Here is an 18,248-nt window from a genome sequence, read left to right as displayed (position 1 = left end):
ACCTGCCAAGACATATAAAGGACCTTTATGAAATTGTCATAAACACACTCATGTCTACTATCTTAATCAAACAGCAGGAAACAGCATTTACTTCTAGGACACACACATATTTTCCTAGTATCCAGATAAATAAAATAAATAAATAATAATAAATTTAAAAAATGAAGTTTTGGGATTAAGTTTTTTTTTTGCATTGTGACATTATTTTCATGACAATAAAGCACATTTCCCTTCAAATTTTCATTACCATAATATATCCGGATATCTTTATATAATTTCTTGATATATTATATAATTGCTTATTTCCTTTTTTTTAATTGTTTTTTTTTTTTTTTACTTTGGGCTGAAATATGACCCAGACATGTTCTTGACAGGTTTCATGAGATTCACCTTTTTTCCCTCTCTTAAATAAGTATGTTTATTGTCTTTATAGGTTACATTGACTGGCCATTCTCGTAAAGTGACAGCAGCCAGGTTTAAGTACAGTCAGAGACAGGTGGTCACGGGCAGTGCAGACCGGACTGTAAAGATATGGGACCTTCAACGAGCAGCATGTGCGTACAAAAAACAATTGCATGCATTTTTTTAACAGTTAGCATGTGTCTGTATAGAATTACACAATACATTAGCGCATATGTGGTGTCATTTTGTTCATTTTCTGAACATATTATTGGTCATGAGTAGGGATAGGAATTATAAGGAATGTAACAATTTTAGTTCAAGTTCAGATTCCTTTTAAAGATTCCGGCTCTTTAGAATTAAATGCAAATTATAATTAAAATGCGTGTTTGTGTGTGTGTGTAATTTGAGGTGGTATTTCACCACACAATACCATATATATATATATATATATATATATATATATATATATATATATATATATATATATATATATATATATATATACAGGTGCATCTCAATAAATTAGAATGTCGTGGAAAAGTTCATTTATTTCAGTAATTCAACTCAAATTGTGAAACTCGTGTATTAAATAAATTCAATGCACACAGACTGAAGTAGTTTAAGTCTTTGGTTCTTTTAATTGTGATGATTTTGGCTCATATTTAACAAAAACCCACCAATTCACTATCTCAAAAAATTAGAATACATCATAAGACCAATAAAAAAAACATTTTTAGTGAATGGTTGGCCTTCTGGAAATTATGTTCATTTACTGTATATGTACTCAATACTTGGTAGGGGCTCCTTTTGCTTTAATTACTGCCTCAATTCGGCATGGCATGGAGGTGATCAGTTTGTGGCACTGCTGTGGTGGTATGGAAGCCCAGGTTTCTTTGACAGTGGCCTTCAGCTCACCTGCATTTTTTGGTCTCTTGTTTCTCATTTTCCTCTTGACAATACCCCATAGATTCTCTATGGGGTTCAGGTCTGAGTTTGCTGGCCAGTCAAGCACACCAACACCATGGTCATTTAACCAACTTTTGGTGCTTTTGGCAGTGTGGGCAGGTGCCAAATCCTGCTGGAAAATGAAATCAGCATCTTTAAAAAGCTGGTCAGCAGAAGGAAGCATGAAGTACTCCAAAATTTCTTGGTAAACGGGTGCAGTGACTTTGCTTTTCAAAAAACACAATGGACCAACACCAGCAGATGACATTGCACCCCAAATCATCACAGACTGTGGAAACTTAACACTAGACTTCAAGCAACTTGGGCTATGAGCTTCTCCACCCTTCCTCCAGACTCTAGGACCTTGGTTTACAAATGAAATACAAAACTTGCTCTCATCTGAAAAGAGGACTTTGGAACACTGGGCAACAGTCCAGTTCTTCTTCTCCTTAGCCCAGGTAAGACGCCTCTGACGTTGTCTGTGGTTCAGTAGTGGCTTAACAAGAGGAATACTGTAGCCAAATTCCTTGACATGTCTGTGTGTGGTGGCTCTTGATGCCTTGACCCCAGCCTCAGTCCATTCCTTGTGAAGTTCACCCAAAATCTTGAATCGATTTTGCTGGACAATCATAAGGCTGCGGTTCTCTCGGTTGGTTGTGCATCTTTTTCTTCAACACTTTTTCCTTCCACTCAACTTTCTGTTAACATGCTTGGATACAGCACTCTGTGAACAGCCAGCTTCTTTGGCAATGAATGTTTGTGGCTTACCCTCCTTGTGAAGGGTGTCAATGATTGTCTTCTGGACAACTGTCAGATCAGCAGTCTTCCCCATGATTGTGTAGCCTAGTGAACCAAACTGAGAGACCATTTTGAAGGCTCAGGAAACCTTTGCAGGTGTTTTGAGTTGATTAGCTGATTGGCATGTCAAAATATTCTAATTTTTTGAGATAGTGAATTGGTGGGTTTTTGTTAAATGTGAGCCAAAATCATCACAATTAAAAGAACCAAAGACTTAAACTACTTCAGTCTGTGTGCATTGAATTTATTTAATACACGAGTTTCACAATTTGAGTTGAATTACTGAAATAAATGAACTTTTCCACGACATTCTAATTTATTGAGATGCACCTGTAGTATTTAACCACACAATACCATATATGTATATATATATATATATATATATATATATATATATATATATATATATATATATATATATATATATATATATATAGTTGAAGTCAAAAGTTTACATACACTTAGTTTGAAGTCATTAAAACTCATTTTTTAACCACTCCACAGATTTAATATTAGCAAACTATAGTTTTGGCAAGTCATTTAGGACATCTACTTTGTATATGACATGAGTAATTTTTCCAACAATTGTTTACAGGCAGATTGTTTCACTTTTAATTGACTACTGTATATCACAATTCCAGTGGGTCAGAAGTTTACATGTACTAAGTTAACTGTGCCTTTAAGCAGCATGGAAAATTCCAGAAAATAATGTCAAGCCTTTAGACAATTAGCTTCTGATAGGAGGTGTACTGAATTGGAGGTGTATGTATTTTAAGGCCTACTTTCAAACTCAGTGCGTCTTTGCTTGACATCATGGGAAAAATCAAAAGAAATTACCCTCAGAAAAAAATTCTGGTTCATCCTTGGGAGCAATTTCCAAACACCTGAAGGTACCATGTTCATCTGTACAAACAATAGTACGCAAGTATAAACACCATGGGACCACGCAGCCATCATATTGATCAGGAAGGAGACGCATTCTGTCTCCTAAAGATGAACATAGTTTGGTGCAAAAAGTGCAAATCAATCCCAGAACAACAGCAAAGGACCTTATGAAGATGCTCGAGGAAACAGGTAGACAAGTATCTATATCCACAGTAAAACGAGTCCTATATCGACATAACCTGAAAGGCTGCTCAGCAAGGAAGAAGCCACTGCTCCAAAATCAGCATAAAAAAGCCAGACTACAGTTTGCAAGTGCACATAGATAATACTTTTTGGAGAAATATCATCTGGTTTGATGAAACAAAAATGGAGCTGTTTGGCCATAATGACCATCGTTATGTTTGGACGAAAAAGGGTGAGGCTTGCAAGCCGAAGAACACCATCCCAACCATGAAGCATGGGAGTGGCAGCATCATGTTGTGGGGGTGTTTTGCAGTTTTGTAGTCAAGACCACCTAAACAGAGATTAAGTCAAGACCAAGACCAGAATGTATCGAGACTGAGACAAGACCAAGACTTTGAGGGGTTGAGACCAAGTCGAGACAAAGATCAGACCAGTGCAAGTCCCACATGACACACTTACGATAAAATGTGGAACATGCAAACCATAGGCACTCCTCAAATTGATCTGAAAGATCCACATTCTCATAAAAACACCCACAGAAAACTAATGAAGATTCCTCTTCATTCACCTCTTTTATTACCATATATATATATATATATATATATATATATATGTGTGATAGTGTGTGTGTGTATCAGTGTACCATGAGAAATGTCTTGATAAAATAATCAAAAGGCATTCTTGAGGTGAATTTTATGTGTGTGAATTTTCCTTTGTTTTCTATGAGCAAACAAATACAAACAAACACTAAGATGAAATCAGCTTAACCATCTTTATTCAACACTTCTTTTCCAAGTTTTACCATCCACCTAAAACAATAAACTTTTGTGCAAGCATCGCATCAGGTTTTCTGGATGACTCTTCCCCTAGAAGAGTCATTAAGTAAAGAATATATCAAACAATTATTCAATACTCAAGTCTTCACTTTTCTCTGTCTTTTCTTAAACAATATAGTAACTTTCCAGGTTGAATGGAATGCAGCAAGAGGCAGATTGCTAACGTTAGCTAGCTAGCTTTGCTAGCATCACTTACACTTAGCTTACCTTTCTTTATGCTTCCTGTCTAAGTGCTGATAAAAGTTTGATGTGGTCCCAGCCATCTCAGTAAGCATTGCAGTGCAAAATTTACATACTGCTGTGTGTTTTCTTTTGGACTCTTTTTTGCAGATGAACTCTTTGTGGATTAGGTCAGTGTTTCTCAACCTTTTTTCTGCCACAGCACACTTTTTACAATTAAAAAATCCCATGGCACACCACTATCCCACATAACCATTGTTGATAGTTTTCCTTTTCAAGAACATGTCAGTGTTTTCTGTCTGTCTTAGTAGCGTGAACTGAAATTCGGCTATACAAAAAACGCAAGTATCATAGGCTCTTATACACTGTATAATGAGGTCACAGATGCCAACAGCGCTAATTTGTAGATTTGTTCTTGCAAATTAATTCTTGCAACGGCACAGCAAATACATTTTTATTTGTTGCAAAAACATTTATTTATTTACTGTATTTTCCAGAAATAAAGTCGCACTTTTGACTATAAGACGCACCGGGTCAAATTCACGTTGTTGATAGAGAGAAAAAACACAAGTCACACTGACAGATGTTGGATCCGGCAGGCACTAGGACCCGATAGCATCCACCCGGCCTCCATTCACCGGTTCAGATGTCAGACGAGCTCCGTTAAGATTACAGTACCTCATGAACTACACACCGTATCACAGTGTTTTTGGACTTGTTTAAAACAGGAGAATTTGCTGTTAGTAGTCGTATGTAACAGTTTCTCATATTCTTTTTATTTTTCATGAGAGAAACGTGACGAGTAAACCACATCTGTTCATAACATCTGTAACTCTATGCTGTGCACAAATAAACAGCTTTTAGTCTTTGAGTAAAACAATACACCTGTTGTATTCTATTCATTAATTCGGTTCACTGACTGAATATTTTTACTACAAGTGTGCTGATGAAGCATCATTTTGTGGGCATGCGAAGAGTTGTGTTTGACAGCGGACTAGAGTTTGCTAGAACAATAATGTTATGATGGACAAAATATTTAAACTGGTTGCATAAAATACTTTGTAATGGAAAATATACTAAATTGGCAACTTTAAAACTCTTCTACCATCTCTATGCCTTCACTAAAATACTGGGAAAAAAATGTATTTATTTATTTTGAGGAATTTGATAATTTTCCATGGCACGCCTGACAATCTTTCACAGCACACTAGTGGGCACAGTGGTTGGGAAACACTGGTTTAGGTAGCCAAATTGTATTACAGAAGATTTGGTTGACATCTCTCAGACAGCCACAGTTTCTTCTCCTGTCTCCCGCATTCACTTTCTTGGAGTGCGTGTGAAGGGGGGCGGGGAGGGGTGACAGCTGTTAACAGTAACAAAAATTGCAAATTAGAAATGAGTCAAGTTATTGCTTGCATCCAATCACAGGAATGATGTTAACAAATAAATCAGACAATGCGCAGGCAATTTAGTGATATCCCCGCAGTTGTGGTCTTGACCGGTCTTGAAACAAAATCCTGAGTCCTCTTTGTAAAACTGCGGTCGATTCCGAGATGAGACCGAGACCTTCAAAAAGTGGTCTCGAGACCAAGACCGATCTCAAGTACTACAACACTGGAGTTTTGCTGCAGGAGGGACTGGTGCGCTTCACAAAATAGATGACATCATGAGGAAGGAAAATTATGTGGATATATCGAAGCAACATCTCAGCCAGGAAGTTAAAGCTCGGTCACAAATGGGTCTTCCAAATGGACAATGACCACAAGCATACCTCCAAAGCTGTGGCAAAATGGCTTAAGGACATCAAAGTCAAGGTATTGGAGTGGCCACCATAAAGCCCTGACCTCAGTCTGAAAATATGTGGGCAGAACTGAAAACGCGTGTGCGAGCAAGGAGGCCTAAAAAAACTGACTCAGTTACACCAGTTCTGTCTGGAGGAATGGGCCAAAATTTCAGCAACTTATTGTGAGAAGCTTGTGGAAGGCTACCCAAAACATTTGACCCAAGTTAAACAATATAAATGCAATGATACCAAATACTAACAAAGTGTTTGTGAGCTTCTGACCCACTGGGAATATGATGAAAGAAATAAAAGCTGAAAAAATAATTCTCTCTACTATTATTCTGACATTTCACATTCTTAAAATAAAGTAGTGCTCCTAACTGACCTAAGACAGGGAATGTTTTCTGCTATTGTCAGGAATTGTGAAAAACTGAATTTAAATGTATTTGGCTAAGGTGTATGTAAACTTCTGACTTCAATTATATATATATATTAGTGCTATCAGTAATTAATCGCATAAGTTTTTGTAGTTAATCGCGATTAATTTCAAATTTTGAAAATGCTGACATTTGACACCATATATAATTATTTTCCTGTCAAAATGTATTCATTTCCATCTTAGGAAAGAAAACAAAATAATATGTAACAATATAATGCTTTATTAACATTTTACAGACAAAGCCTTCCACAATATAAAGAAAGAAATACACTAAAATAGCACCAATTCAAGTAACATTAAACATTTCCCAAAGACTAAGTGGGAGTTTGACTAATTGAAAGAACTAGTCTCCCCATAGGTTGCATATTCATTGCAGTGGGCAATAAAGCTCTTAAACTCACATCTTCCACAATATTAATCTGCCAGTAGACTGTGGCTATCTGCTTTCCTACAGCAATCATGAAGCTGTGTTCAAGATTTGTGTCAGAGTGTCAATGCCAGCGTCAAACGCTGCTTTGAACTCTATGCTTGCAGACAAAAATGTCTCATTCTGCGTTTTGGTGATAGTTAAGACTTGCCGTGCTTCTGTGGTAATTAATATGTGCCTTACATAGGCTGAAAAATACTTGATTTCTATCACAAGTCACATCTGGGCTGGTTTTGTTGATCAAAATTGCGCTCATCACTGACACAGAAGCACTGTTGTGTGTCGCTGAGTTCGGAATTGCATACAACCCATAGTACTAGAGTAGTATGGTAGTACGCAATTCTGAAATCAGCGTGTGTGTTGTGAAGTGTGCATCAGTGCAATGACTCCGGGCAGACACATTAGATAGATAGATATAGATATATATAGATAGATAGATAGATAGACAGGTAGACAGGTAGATAGATATATGGTATTTTGTAGTGAAATACCACTTATTACAACATAACTTAAAATGTGTAATTAACGAGTTAATAACATGTAATAAATGGTTCAATAAGTGAGTCAGTTTGAGTTCAATAACCAGTTTGTTTAGGAATCGGGCTACATTTGTCATACGGAATGTTTTGTGCTATAGATTAAGTTGCAGCGCTGCTTAATAAAGGTAGAAACTCTGTCAGAGTATTTTATTATTTTATAGGACAAATGCTCATTCAAAAACCATTAATAGAACCGAAAGTAATTCGGTTGCGGAAGTTGACAAAACATGGATCTTGTCCTAAAACCCTAATCATGAGTTCTTTTTCTACGTTAGATGTCAGCCACCATTGACCGCTACTACTGTATCTGTACTATCTAATTAATCCTCTCTCTACTTCATCCAGGCATACAAACCATTGAGGTTTTGTCTTACTGCAGTGATGTGGTGTGCTCTGAGTACCTAATCATCAGTGGCCATTATGACAGAAAAATACGTTTTTTTGACAGCAGGTAAGAACAGGGTAATTAAAGCACCACCTTAATTAAATATATAAGTGATAATTATAACTGCCTACACCTCTTTGTGACAACATAAAAAAATGTCTTAATAGACGCTTGGCCTGTTTTCAGAAAAAAAAATCTTCAAAAAAGGTTTTGAGAATACAATCATAATGTTTTGAGAATAATCTAATAGTAGGCGTTTTACCAAAGTAAAGACAAAAAGTTTTGAGAATAAAGTCTTAGCATTACGAGATTAAATTAGTAATATTTTGAATTTATTGTGTTTGTTTGGAGTTAGGGTTGCCAACTATCCTGTATTAGCCGGGACATCTTAGCCCGTATCACATGCCCAGTCGAATATCCAATGTATAAATATCTAACATAAAAATATATAATTCTCTCTACTATTATTCTGACATTTCACATTCTTAAAAAAAAGTTGTGCTCCTTACTGACCTAATACAGGAAATGTTTTCTATGATTGTCAGGAATTGTGAAAAACTGAGTTTAAATGTATTAAGTGTATGTAAACTTCTGACTTCAACTACATATATAGTTAACATGACTTTACAAAAAAACATAAACAAAGCTAATAATTTACTTTTATTAGGAGTAAAACAATAATCGAGAGAATATCAAAAAGAATACCTGTTTGACTATGCATATAAACAATATTGGCAAATGTCAAGAAAATTTTAAATCATGAAAATTTTACATCATACTATAAAAGTCTTAATTGATATAGCGCTATTCACTTCAAATGTCCAATCCCATGGGTTCCAGGACTGACTTGAGTGTAATTGGCCTAATTAAATCTGAATAATGAACCCAGCTGGCAGTGCTTGAATTGGCAGTTCTCAGTGCCCATCACCACATTTCCAGCTAACGTGACAACCTAAAAGAATGTAGCCTCAGGTGTGTGTGGTATCATTGTTGGAGAGAGACAGCTTGTTAACACTTTGGTGGTAATGCGTGAGGTTGGTCCACACACTTAGTCGTACAGGCAGAGCATCTTATATATAAGTTGACAGTTGACGCTCAAAGGCGTTCATGTTGCTTTGCATGGAATTTGCTTTCCAGATGCGATTTTATCTTAAGGCTAAATGTTGTGATGCTTTGGATTCAATTAAAGATTTTCTGTGTCAAGTGTGAATCACACGAAACCTGTCAAGGTCATGTCTGGGTCATATTCATGCACATTTCCCAACCAAGTTTCATTATCATAATGCCAAAAAATATCCTTCTCATTACTGTAATGCAAAAAATAAAAATAACAAATTATATAAATTAAATTGTTAAGTATGTATGCATCATGGTAGCATTTGTTCTACTTCCGTTATGCTGATTTAAATGTAAAAAATCATTGTATTACAATAGTGGTTTTTATCTAATAAAGTAAAAAATATTTCTGTCCTATAGTAATGAGAATCTAATGTGAATCACCATTGAGAATAATGAGAGCTACAAACCAAACAACAACAACAACAAAAACATTATTTGCTGACAAAAAAACTCTTTTTGCCTTTCTCAAAAAGACATCACTGTGTGTGACACTGCATGCAATGAAAAGTAATGCTAGGTTATACACATACAATTGTTCATTGTTAGTTCATGTTAGTTCATAGTGTATTAACTAATGTTAACATAAGCAACTTTTGATTTGAAACATGTATTACTATATGTTGAAATGAACATTAACCAAGGTTAATAAATGCTGTAAAAGGATTGTTTATTGTTAGTTTAAGTTAACTAATGTTGTTAACCATAGTTCAACTATGGTATCATTTGCAGTAAAATCAGTAACCATATTTTAACCATGATATTTGTAGTAAAACCATAGTAATAACATAGGAAAAGGGTTAAAACCTTTGTAATAAAATCATGATAATTCTGCCAAAAAATATATATATTTTTTTATGTTTTATTATGTATTTACCATGGCTAGTTTGTAGTGCAAGTACCATTGTTTTTAAAACTATGGATTCTACCAAAAAAAAAAAAAAAAAAAAAAAACACGCCACTGCCCAAAATTAACAATGGTTTTACAATTGTAGAAACTGCAGTAACCATGACTCTAGTAACAATGCTTTTTAGCAGAATGATTATGAATTTTATTACCACAGTTTGGGATTTCCTTTATTATTACTATGGTTTTACTACAAATACCATGGTTAAAATATGATTACTTTAGTAAAACCATGGTAGAGTTTGTGTTTACTATGGTTTTACTATAAATAACATAGTTGAACTATGTAGTACTTTACTATAGTAAAACCATGGTTAATTTTCATAATAAAGCTATTGCGCGGGAAACTGAAATAATTGTGAGGGAAAACAAACTATAGCAAGGGAACGCAAAACTATTAAAAAAGAAGTTCCCTCCCTAATGCAAATGTGGTGTAACGTAATTACTCCTAAACAGTAACTAAAATAATAATTAAACACACTGTTGTTGCTCACTTACCCAATGAATTTGACCAATAAACTTGACCATTACCTTCTTTTAAGGACGTTTAGATATTTCTACTGGAAAACAAAACAAAATAATGAATAAGAAAATAATTTTTTGCTGTGTGTTATAGTCGATGCCGCTGTTGAGAACATTACTGTTATAGAAACATGTTACATTACTGTGTTACTCCTAAAAAACCTGAATTACATTTCTGTTTTATGGGAAGTAACGCATTAGTTAATTTTGCATTACTTTTTCTCAAATCAGTTGCCTAAGGGTTTTTCTTTTCCAGAACGGTAGCAAAATTCTTAGTGTTTTTGTGTTTTATGTATTTTTAGTATTAAGTCGTAATTTTGTGTTGATAACACTTTACAATGAAGTTCCATTTGTTAACATTAAGGGAATTAAAGTCGGTGACCTTTCAAGTCAGTAACTTCAACGCTGCGTCAGTTGCTAACGTTATAAGAAACTCCTCCCTGGAGTGACGATCTCTGAAGCCCTTTAAAATCACACAAATTTATTGGCAGATGGCAGATACTTGCTTCATCGTTGATATTGCACACCTTCACAGCGAGTGGATTATTTTCTACTTCTCAGTTGTGCTCCGACAAACAGCATATACTTTATATATATCTTACTCATTTGAAACGCTATTGCTTGTTATTTTATTTTGTGTTTTATTGTCTGTAAAGCACATAAAAGAGCTGTTTGCTTAAAAACGTATTTTTAAAGATGCCATTTCACAGATGTTCTCTATATGAGCATTATATTCCTCTGTCTGACAGTCACAATTGCTGCTTAATATGCCTGGGCCAAGCTGGTGAGACTGATTGCATTCACTGCGAGTGCATGAAACTCAAGACGCTTCGCTTTCGGCTCTCCTTCCTTCTGAAGGACGATGTCAGTCCCCTTCTCTCCCACCATATTCCTTCTGCGGCTCCTGAGGAACTGCATGAGGGAGGCGCATGAAGACAGTGAATACAGCGCTTAGATTTGAGAATTTGTCGCAGGCCCAGCCTCTTCAGCCCAGCCTCTTTGCATGGCTCTTCTGCTTCATATCAAGCGGCTTCGCCCAGTATGAGTGCTGTCATTGCCTGGGCTGAGCTCACACTACGTTTACGTTCCGCGGTGGTGATTATGTCAGGGATATTTTGTCACTGGGCTTTCATTAGTGAGACATGTACGCACTTGCAGTAGGCGAGACACTTACCTTAAACATAAAAAGCGGCCTCTGATACTGAGTTGCTTGAAGTTTCTTGCTTGAGCCTCAAAAAAAAAAAAAGAATAAAGGATGAATGCATTTTATCAGAAAGGCGTTGCCACTATGGACGCGTCCAGCACAGGCTGAAGAGCCCTGTGCAACGGTCGTCCAGGCTGAACAGGTGCACGAGTGTCGTGGCACATAAATTGCCTGGAGCTGCTTGCAGTCTTTTTAGCTCTCCAAGCTTTTCGGTTAGTCATGCAGGGCTTTCACGTGATCTGGACAGACAACTCTGCAGTTGTGGTGTACATAAACCACCAGGGGGGAGTGTGGTCTTGCCCAGTGTTGAACCTCGTGTGCCAGCTTCTCCTCTGGTGCGAGAGATAGGAGACCTTATATGTCATATTGGGGGAATGGAGACTTCACCCTCAGACTGTTCTGAGGATTTGGGAGGTATTTGGGGAAGCACAGGTGGACCTGTTTGCCTCCCCAGAGACACGGCAGGCACGAGGCATGACCCGGAATCCTCGGCCAGAGCTGTGGAAACTTGTTCATGTTTGTGCGGACTGTACTTCACTTATTACAGGAGCATTTGGATGGAGGACTTACTTCATCCATGCTCAAAGTGTATGTTGCTGCTATAGCATTGGGCCACAAACTTTTGGGTAATTTGTCTGTGGGCAAACATTCCCTGGTCATCAAGTTTTTGTGAGAAGTGAGACGGTTGAGCCCCTCTCGCCCACTACTGTCCCGGTCTGGGATTTAGTGCTTGTACTAAATATGGGTTCCCTGTTTGAGTAATCTGACACAGTAAGCTTGTGTGTACTCTCTCTAAAGACTATACTGTTTCAAGCTTTGGCTTCAGTCAAATTTAGTGAGGACCTTCAGGCCTTATCGGTCAATGACTCTTGCTTAGAATTTAGACAGGGATTATCAAAAGCCGTTCTCAAGCCTCGGAAGAGTTATGTGTCCAATGTTTTGGCCACTGTTACCTTACAAGCTTTCCCTCCTCCTCTGTTCATATAGGATAAGGTGTAGAAACAGTCTGCTTTGGAGGCTGTTTAAAAGGTTTGGCCATCTCCAAACAAAGACGTTCTCACAGGGTTTTATTGACGTTATTGTGCTCACTTCTGATTCGCAAGGCATGCAGTGTCCCCCATGCGTGTTAAGGCTCAGTCTACCAGGAGCATGACCTCCTCATGGGCTTGGGCTAATGGTGTAACCTTGGAGCAAATCTGTCTGGCTGCAGGCTGGGCTTCAAATTATAAAACTTTTTCCAGGTTTTATAACTTGGATGTCTCTTCCCTCTCTTCCCAGGTCATTACTGCGAAGGAGGGTTGATTTCTCAATGTTCACTACCTTGATAGCTAGTGCATTATATTCTGACTATTGGTCTCATGACCATGTCATTCTTGGCTCTTTCCAGTTTGAAGAATAATGCTTAATGTCCTACTACCCTGTTGGCTCGTAGCGTTATGTCAATTTGTCGATCGTGGACCGCTCTAACCTTTTTATCCACCATGGTGTGTATGGATACAGTTGCACAGTGCTTCACTAACCGGTTTGTCTTAAATTGTAGAATTGTATCTCTCTTTTCCTTCCTATTGGTCATTATGAAGGGGAGATTCTTTCAATGCATTTTACTACCCTTCTAGCTAGTAGGCATTGCTTGTGCATGCTGATCAGTAGCAAGCAGTGGCGATTTTAGGGGTGGCCTGTAGTGGCCTTGGCCACCCCTGAAATCTCATTGGCCACCCTGTGGCCACCCCAGAACTGATTGGTAGTTCATCATGTTCATCAACACAAGAACGAAGAACCAATAAAAACGCCTGTCAATCAAAGATGACATCTCAGGTCATTTGTTGATTTAGAGCCACACTGACCCAGGGTCAGTTTTATATTTCTGACCATTATAGTAGTGGTGGGACTGAAGCTGTGTGAGCTGATCTTTGATCAGTGGGGGGAGGGGCAGGCCGCGGGTGGCCAGGCAGGTGCCGCAGGTCGCGGGCAGCGGGTGCCAGGTCTGGAGTATAATGGTCGGTCAGAAGCACGAAGCTGACACGAGCTAGCGTCTACCTCCAACTTCCAATGAGTTGACGACGTCAATTTGTGGTCAAAAAGAAAGCTGTTATTTGAGAGGTATGTTCATCTAATCTATCGTTTAATTTATCCCGAATTTCCATGTGAATGTGAAAAAAAAATTTCATTGTTACAGTAGCAAGGTTAAAGAGTAAGCTAGACCCTACACCACATTCAGCATGTTATCTTTATATTGACATGAAATATGAAATGCCATGTTCTCTGATTTAATGACAGAGATGTGTAAAGCGTTTTACAGATGTATATGTTCAATAGCTAAAGTTATATATATGGCTAACCTGTGTGTGAAATGGAAGGGTTTGTGCTGTGACTGTACTTTAAATCTTTACATGAGTTATTTATGAGCTCTTTATGTGTATTATTGGTCAGTCAGACCAATAAAATCTTCAAAGTTTTTATTATTTGACATTTTAAATATGCAGAGGCAGGGCAAATTGCACTTAAATGCTGCAAATGATTTGACTAACTATTTTATTTTGTAATATTCAAAGTAATTGAAGCTATCAGAACATGTGGAAAATAAACCTGAATAGACACTGTAAATAGAGTTTTGTTTTTTACTGTATTCAGAGCTCAATCTGCAATTTTGGGGTTTCCAGACAGACACCTATAAGCCCTCATAGCCAATTTCACACACTGATTTGTACCCAGTTTAACAATATTTCTGCTGGACAGTGCAGTTATAGCTAATAAATGAATGAATAATTGATTGAATGATTGATTGAATTGCGCCTCAATCAGTTATCACCTGTACTTCTATCTTTTTATGATTATACACTATACCTGATGTTATACGCAGATTAATTCTCTACAATGAGAATAGCTCTTAAAAATGTGTAACTGACTTTTCCTAAACAATTACTGATTTAAAAATGGATGTTATGTTAAAATAACCAGAGATTCCCAGAAACTGTAATAGGCTGAAATAGAACAGGAATAGAAAACTGTCAAATGTCAAAACAACAGTCTGATATTGAATACAAACAATTCAGTGAATGCTAACATGAGTTTAAGAATTCATTTATTCTACATGTGTAGATGTTGAAGCAAAGCAATGCGATATTTACACATTTTGATCATGTGCCATTCATAAAGGTTCTCCTGGTATCGCCACCCCACACTAGGTCTGTGCCCCATCTTGGCCACCCCAGTAAAAATGTCCTGGATACGCCACTGGTAGCAAGGTGTGATGGAATAGGATTCCCATAGCGTCAACAACTGACACAGCGTAGAAGGGAATTGAAAGGGAATGTTATGATTACGTCTGTAACCCTGGTTACCTGAAAGGTGGGAACGAGATGCTGCATACGCTTGCTGCACTACTGATTTCTCGCTGTTAAGGGTTCAAGAACACTCTCTTTCCTTCAGTCAAAATCCTGATGAAATGGCGCCGTGCTCCAGTTTATATGCTCGCTGTGACACGCTTCAGGGGTGAAGCATCAAGGGCCATCTGCCAATTCATTGGTGTGATTTTAAAGGGCTGTAGAGATCACCACTCCTTGGAGAAGATTCCCATAGCATCAGCAACTGGAGCAGCGTCTCGTTCCCTTACCGTTAGTGTAGTAAAACACTGTATTAAATAGTGTTAATTTTAGTAGGGAATGAATAACGCTATTGCTAGGGAACCCAAAATAAAAGCGAGGGACTGGAAAACGTATTGCAAGGGAATTCAAAATTTTTGTGAGGGAACGCAAAACATAACTAGAAAAAACAAATGACCTCCCTGTCCTCTTAAGGACTCCATATGATAGTCTTTATTTTTTTTCTTCTTTTTTTTCTTTTTTTTTCTCTCAGATATTTTTGTTGGATACAAGCATCTGCAAAATGACTAAAAACGTAAACCTTGAACAAAGGTAAACAGGGCTTATTTAAACCAAACAGTTTTCTTTGATTAATTACAGTGTTACCATAACCACAGTTTTCATCATTCGTTACTAAATATTAATGGTGTTACATAATTCTTTTGCCGTACAGGAGCTGGTCAGTTTTTTCTTAGATAAAGCTGCTTTGGAAATCACCTCTTAACGGCTGAAGCAGCTCTGTAATAATATGGTGAATTTGTTGTGTAACCCTTGTTATTCAGCATCTCTCTGGGTTTCGATTGCTCTGATTGGATAACAGAAGTGAAATAATAGCACCAAGGATGTTGGTCCATCAAAGTTTTGCCATTCGTAGGCTACAAAGCATCAAGGCTTGCGTGATTCTCCTTTCAGCACAAAATGGACAATATAGATGACGGCATGGAGATATAAAAAAGAGCCATTATTTACACCACAGCTCAGTCCTTGACATCTCTCATTCACTCCCAGCAACCACAGCTTTCAGCTGCCACCGAGTCGACGGCTCGCTTGTCTCCTAGCAACCGTCAGCCCACATAATTGTCTCTCTTCTAATCTTGTTGTAATGGGATTTGTGCTATATTATGACATTTGTATTTTTCACCATGCATTGCTTTGACCATTTTTTATTCTTGTAGTGAAGAAGAGTTAGTATATTCCAGTGGCAATTTCGAAGATGTACATGTTCACCAAACATCCCTTGTATAATATGCATACGCAATATGTGGGCTTTACGAGATTCTGTGTCTCATTAAGAGGCTATACACACTCAAGCCCTCTCATTTCTGTGATTTAGAAAGACAAGGCTTTTGTGGTTTACTCAGTGTTACGCCACATGTCATACATATTGAATGCCTAGAGATTGCAAATCTTTCCCTCTTGTCCTTGTCCATATGATAACTTGTTAGTATATGAAAGGCAGACTAAGACCTTAAGGCTGCAGTTCTGCAGTTGCCTCCCCTGTCTTCACAAGTACATCACTCAGTGTGTAATGAGACAAACCATCATGACATCAATCTGCTTAAAGACTCGTCAGAGAGATGCTGTTGTCAGATTTCAGGCTTTCAGGGAAAGTTGATTTTGATTGGATCTGTCCTAATATACAGTACAAAATAATTTGAGGCCAGATAGCAATTTTGACTGATATTGATAACTATCAGAAGCAGCTCCAAGACAAGATTTTGTTTTTAAAGTCTTTTCTCTACATTGAAAATCATTAAAGGAATGGTTCACCTAAAAATGTAAATTCTGTTTATTTACCCACATGTCATTCTAAACCTGTATGTTGTAGTTAAGCAATAAGGTATGAGAGGCCATGCTATACTGTGAATAGAGTCACGGCTGAAGGGCGTTGTTAGGCAAGATGCGAAGCAATGTCACCACATAATAAAAATTGTATTGACACAAATGTTCATTAATCATTAAATGCCATCCTTCTGCCAGAAAATATAGTTCCTGGCAGTAAACAGTAAACAGAATGTTGCTAGGCAACAAGAATTACTGTCAGCTGTGGGTGCTTTGGCGTGATACAAATAGAAGTTCAGTGAAGAGGTCAGAGCTGTTCTTTATCTTGAATAAAACAATCCGCATCCAGGACCAGAACTATATGTTTTTAACGTTTCACTGTAATTTTCTCTTTTGTTCCTATCAATAAAATTTGCAAAGGGGTTAAAAGGATAGTTCACCCAAAATGAAAATTCTGTCAGCATTTACTCACCCTCCTGTTGTCCCAAACCTGTATTACTTTCTTTCTTACATCAAAAACAAAAGGAAGTGTTAGTCAAAATGACAGCTTCAGTCACCATTCAATTTCATTGTATGGAGAGAAAAAAAATAAAAAATAGTTGGGAAAGCTACTTTAAAACTACACAAGCTATTCATAAATTGAAGTAGTTAAACTAGTCAAACTGCTCTTTTAAAAAATTGTTAGCTACACTTTAAGCTACTAGCCAAACTACAGTGAAGCTTTAAAGAAGAAAATATTTTTAGATACAGATACAGTATATAACAATCAGACTGTATTATTTCACTCTGCATTCTGATTGCAAAATGCAGTAATATCACCTGATAGTTATATATTTAATTATGGTGGCATTTCCATATGAAAGTTAACCATAGTTTAACCATGCTATTTTTTGCAAAATCATAGTAACCACCAAATTAGCTATGGTTACTACAGTCATTATTACTACAATATTACTATAGTAAAACCATGGTTACTCTATGGTTACTACAATATTACTATAGCAAAACCATGGTTTCCACCAAAAAAACATGGTTAATTTTAATAAGGGTTAAACAAATAGGGAAACAACATTTAAATGTGCGTAAATGTACATTTTATATTCATTAATAATCTAGAAAACATCTTATTCTATATAACTAAATTGAATAGTGAAAAAAAGCAGCTGCACGGGCCTCTTTAAATTTAAAATCATGAAAATAAAAGTGAGTCAATGAATTATTTATGTGAACTAGTTCATGTACATGAATTCTGATTCACTTAAATGATTTGGATTTCCCAGCTCTCTATTGCTGCGTTTGCAATACAATGGGACAAGTAGCATTTGTGATGCTACAGAGCTACTCATTGAAATGTGTAGCTTGTTACTGGAAAAGCTAAACTTTTGGAAAAATGGCTGAACTAATGTCACGCTACTAAAAAATGTGTTGCTTCTTTTAGTTAGTTACTCCCCAACACATATATGATGCACTGAAAGTGAATGGTGCTTGTGACTAACATACTGCCTAAAATTTCCTTTTGTGTTCCACGAAATAAAGAAACTCATATGGGTTTG

At 37.0% G+C, this 18,248-nt stretch overlaps 1 protein-coding gene across 2 annotated transcripts in view; it reads left to right on the top strand.

The window, feature by feature from the left end:
* The window catches only part of LOC127421995 (protein Atg16l2-like), a 79,614-nt gene that overhangs the window by 39,893 nt on the left and 21,473 nt on the right, over positions 1 to 18,248 (top strand). For both annotated transcript variants that reach the window (XR_007894126.1, XM_051665290.1), the window contains exons 13-14: positions 434 to 554; positions 7,763 to 7,868. Coding sequence is in view for 1 of the 2 variants with exons in the window: in XM_051665290.1 (XP_051521250.1) it covers positions 434 to 554; positions 7,763 to 7,868 (227 nt within the window). In the remaining variant the exon portion in view is untranslated. The remainder of the gene's footprint in view (positions 1 to 433; positions 555 to 7,762; positions 7,869 to 18,248) is intronic.

The sequence above is a fragment of the Myxocyprinus asiaticus genome, chromosome 31 (genome assembly GCF_019703515.2).
Source record: "Myxocyprinus asiaticus isolate MX2 ecotype Aquarium Trade chromosome 31, UBuf_Myxa_2, whole genome shotgun sequence".
NCBI lineage: Eukaryota > Metazoa > Chordata > Actinopteri > Cypriniformes > Catostomidae > Myxocyprinus > Myxocyprinus asiaticus.
This window is presented reverse-complemented; position numbering and strand designations above follow the sequence as displayed.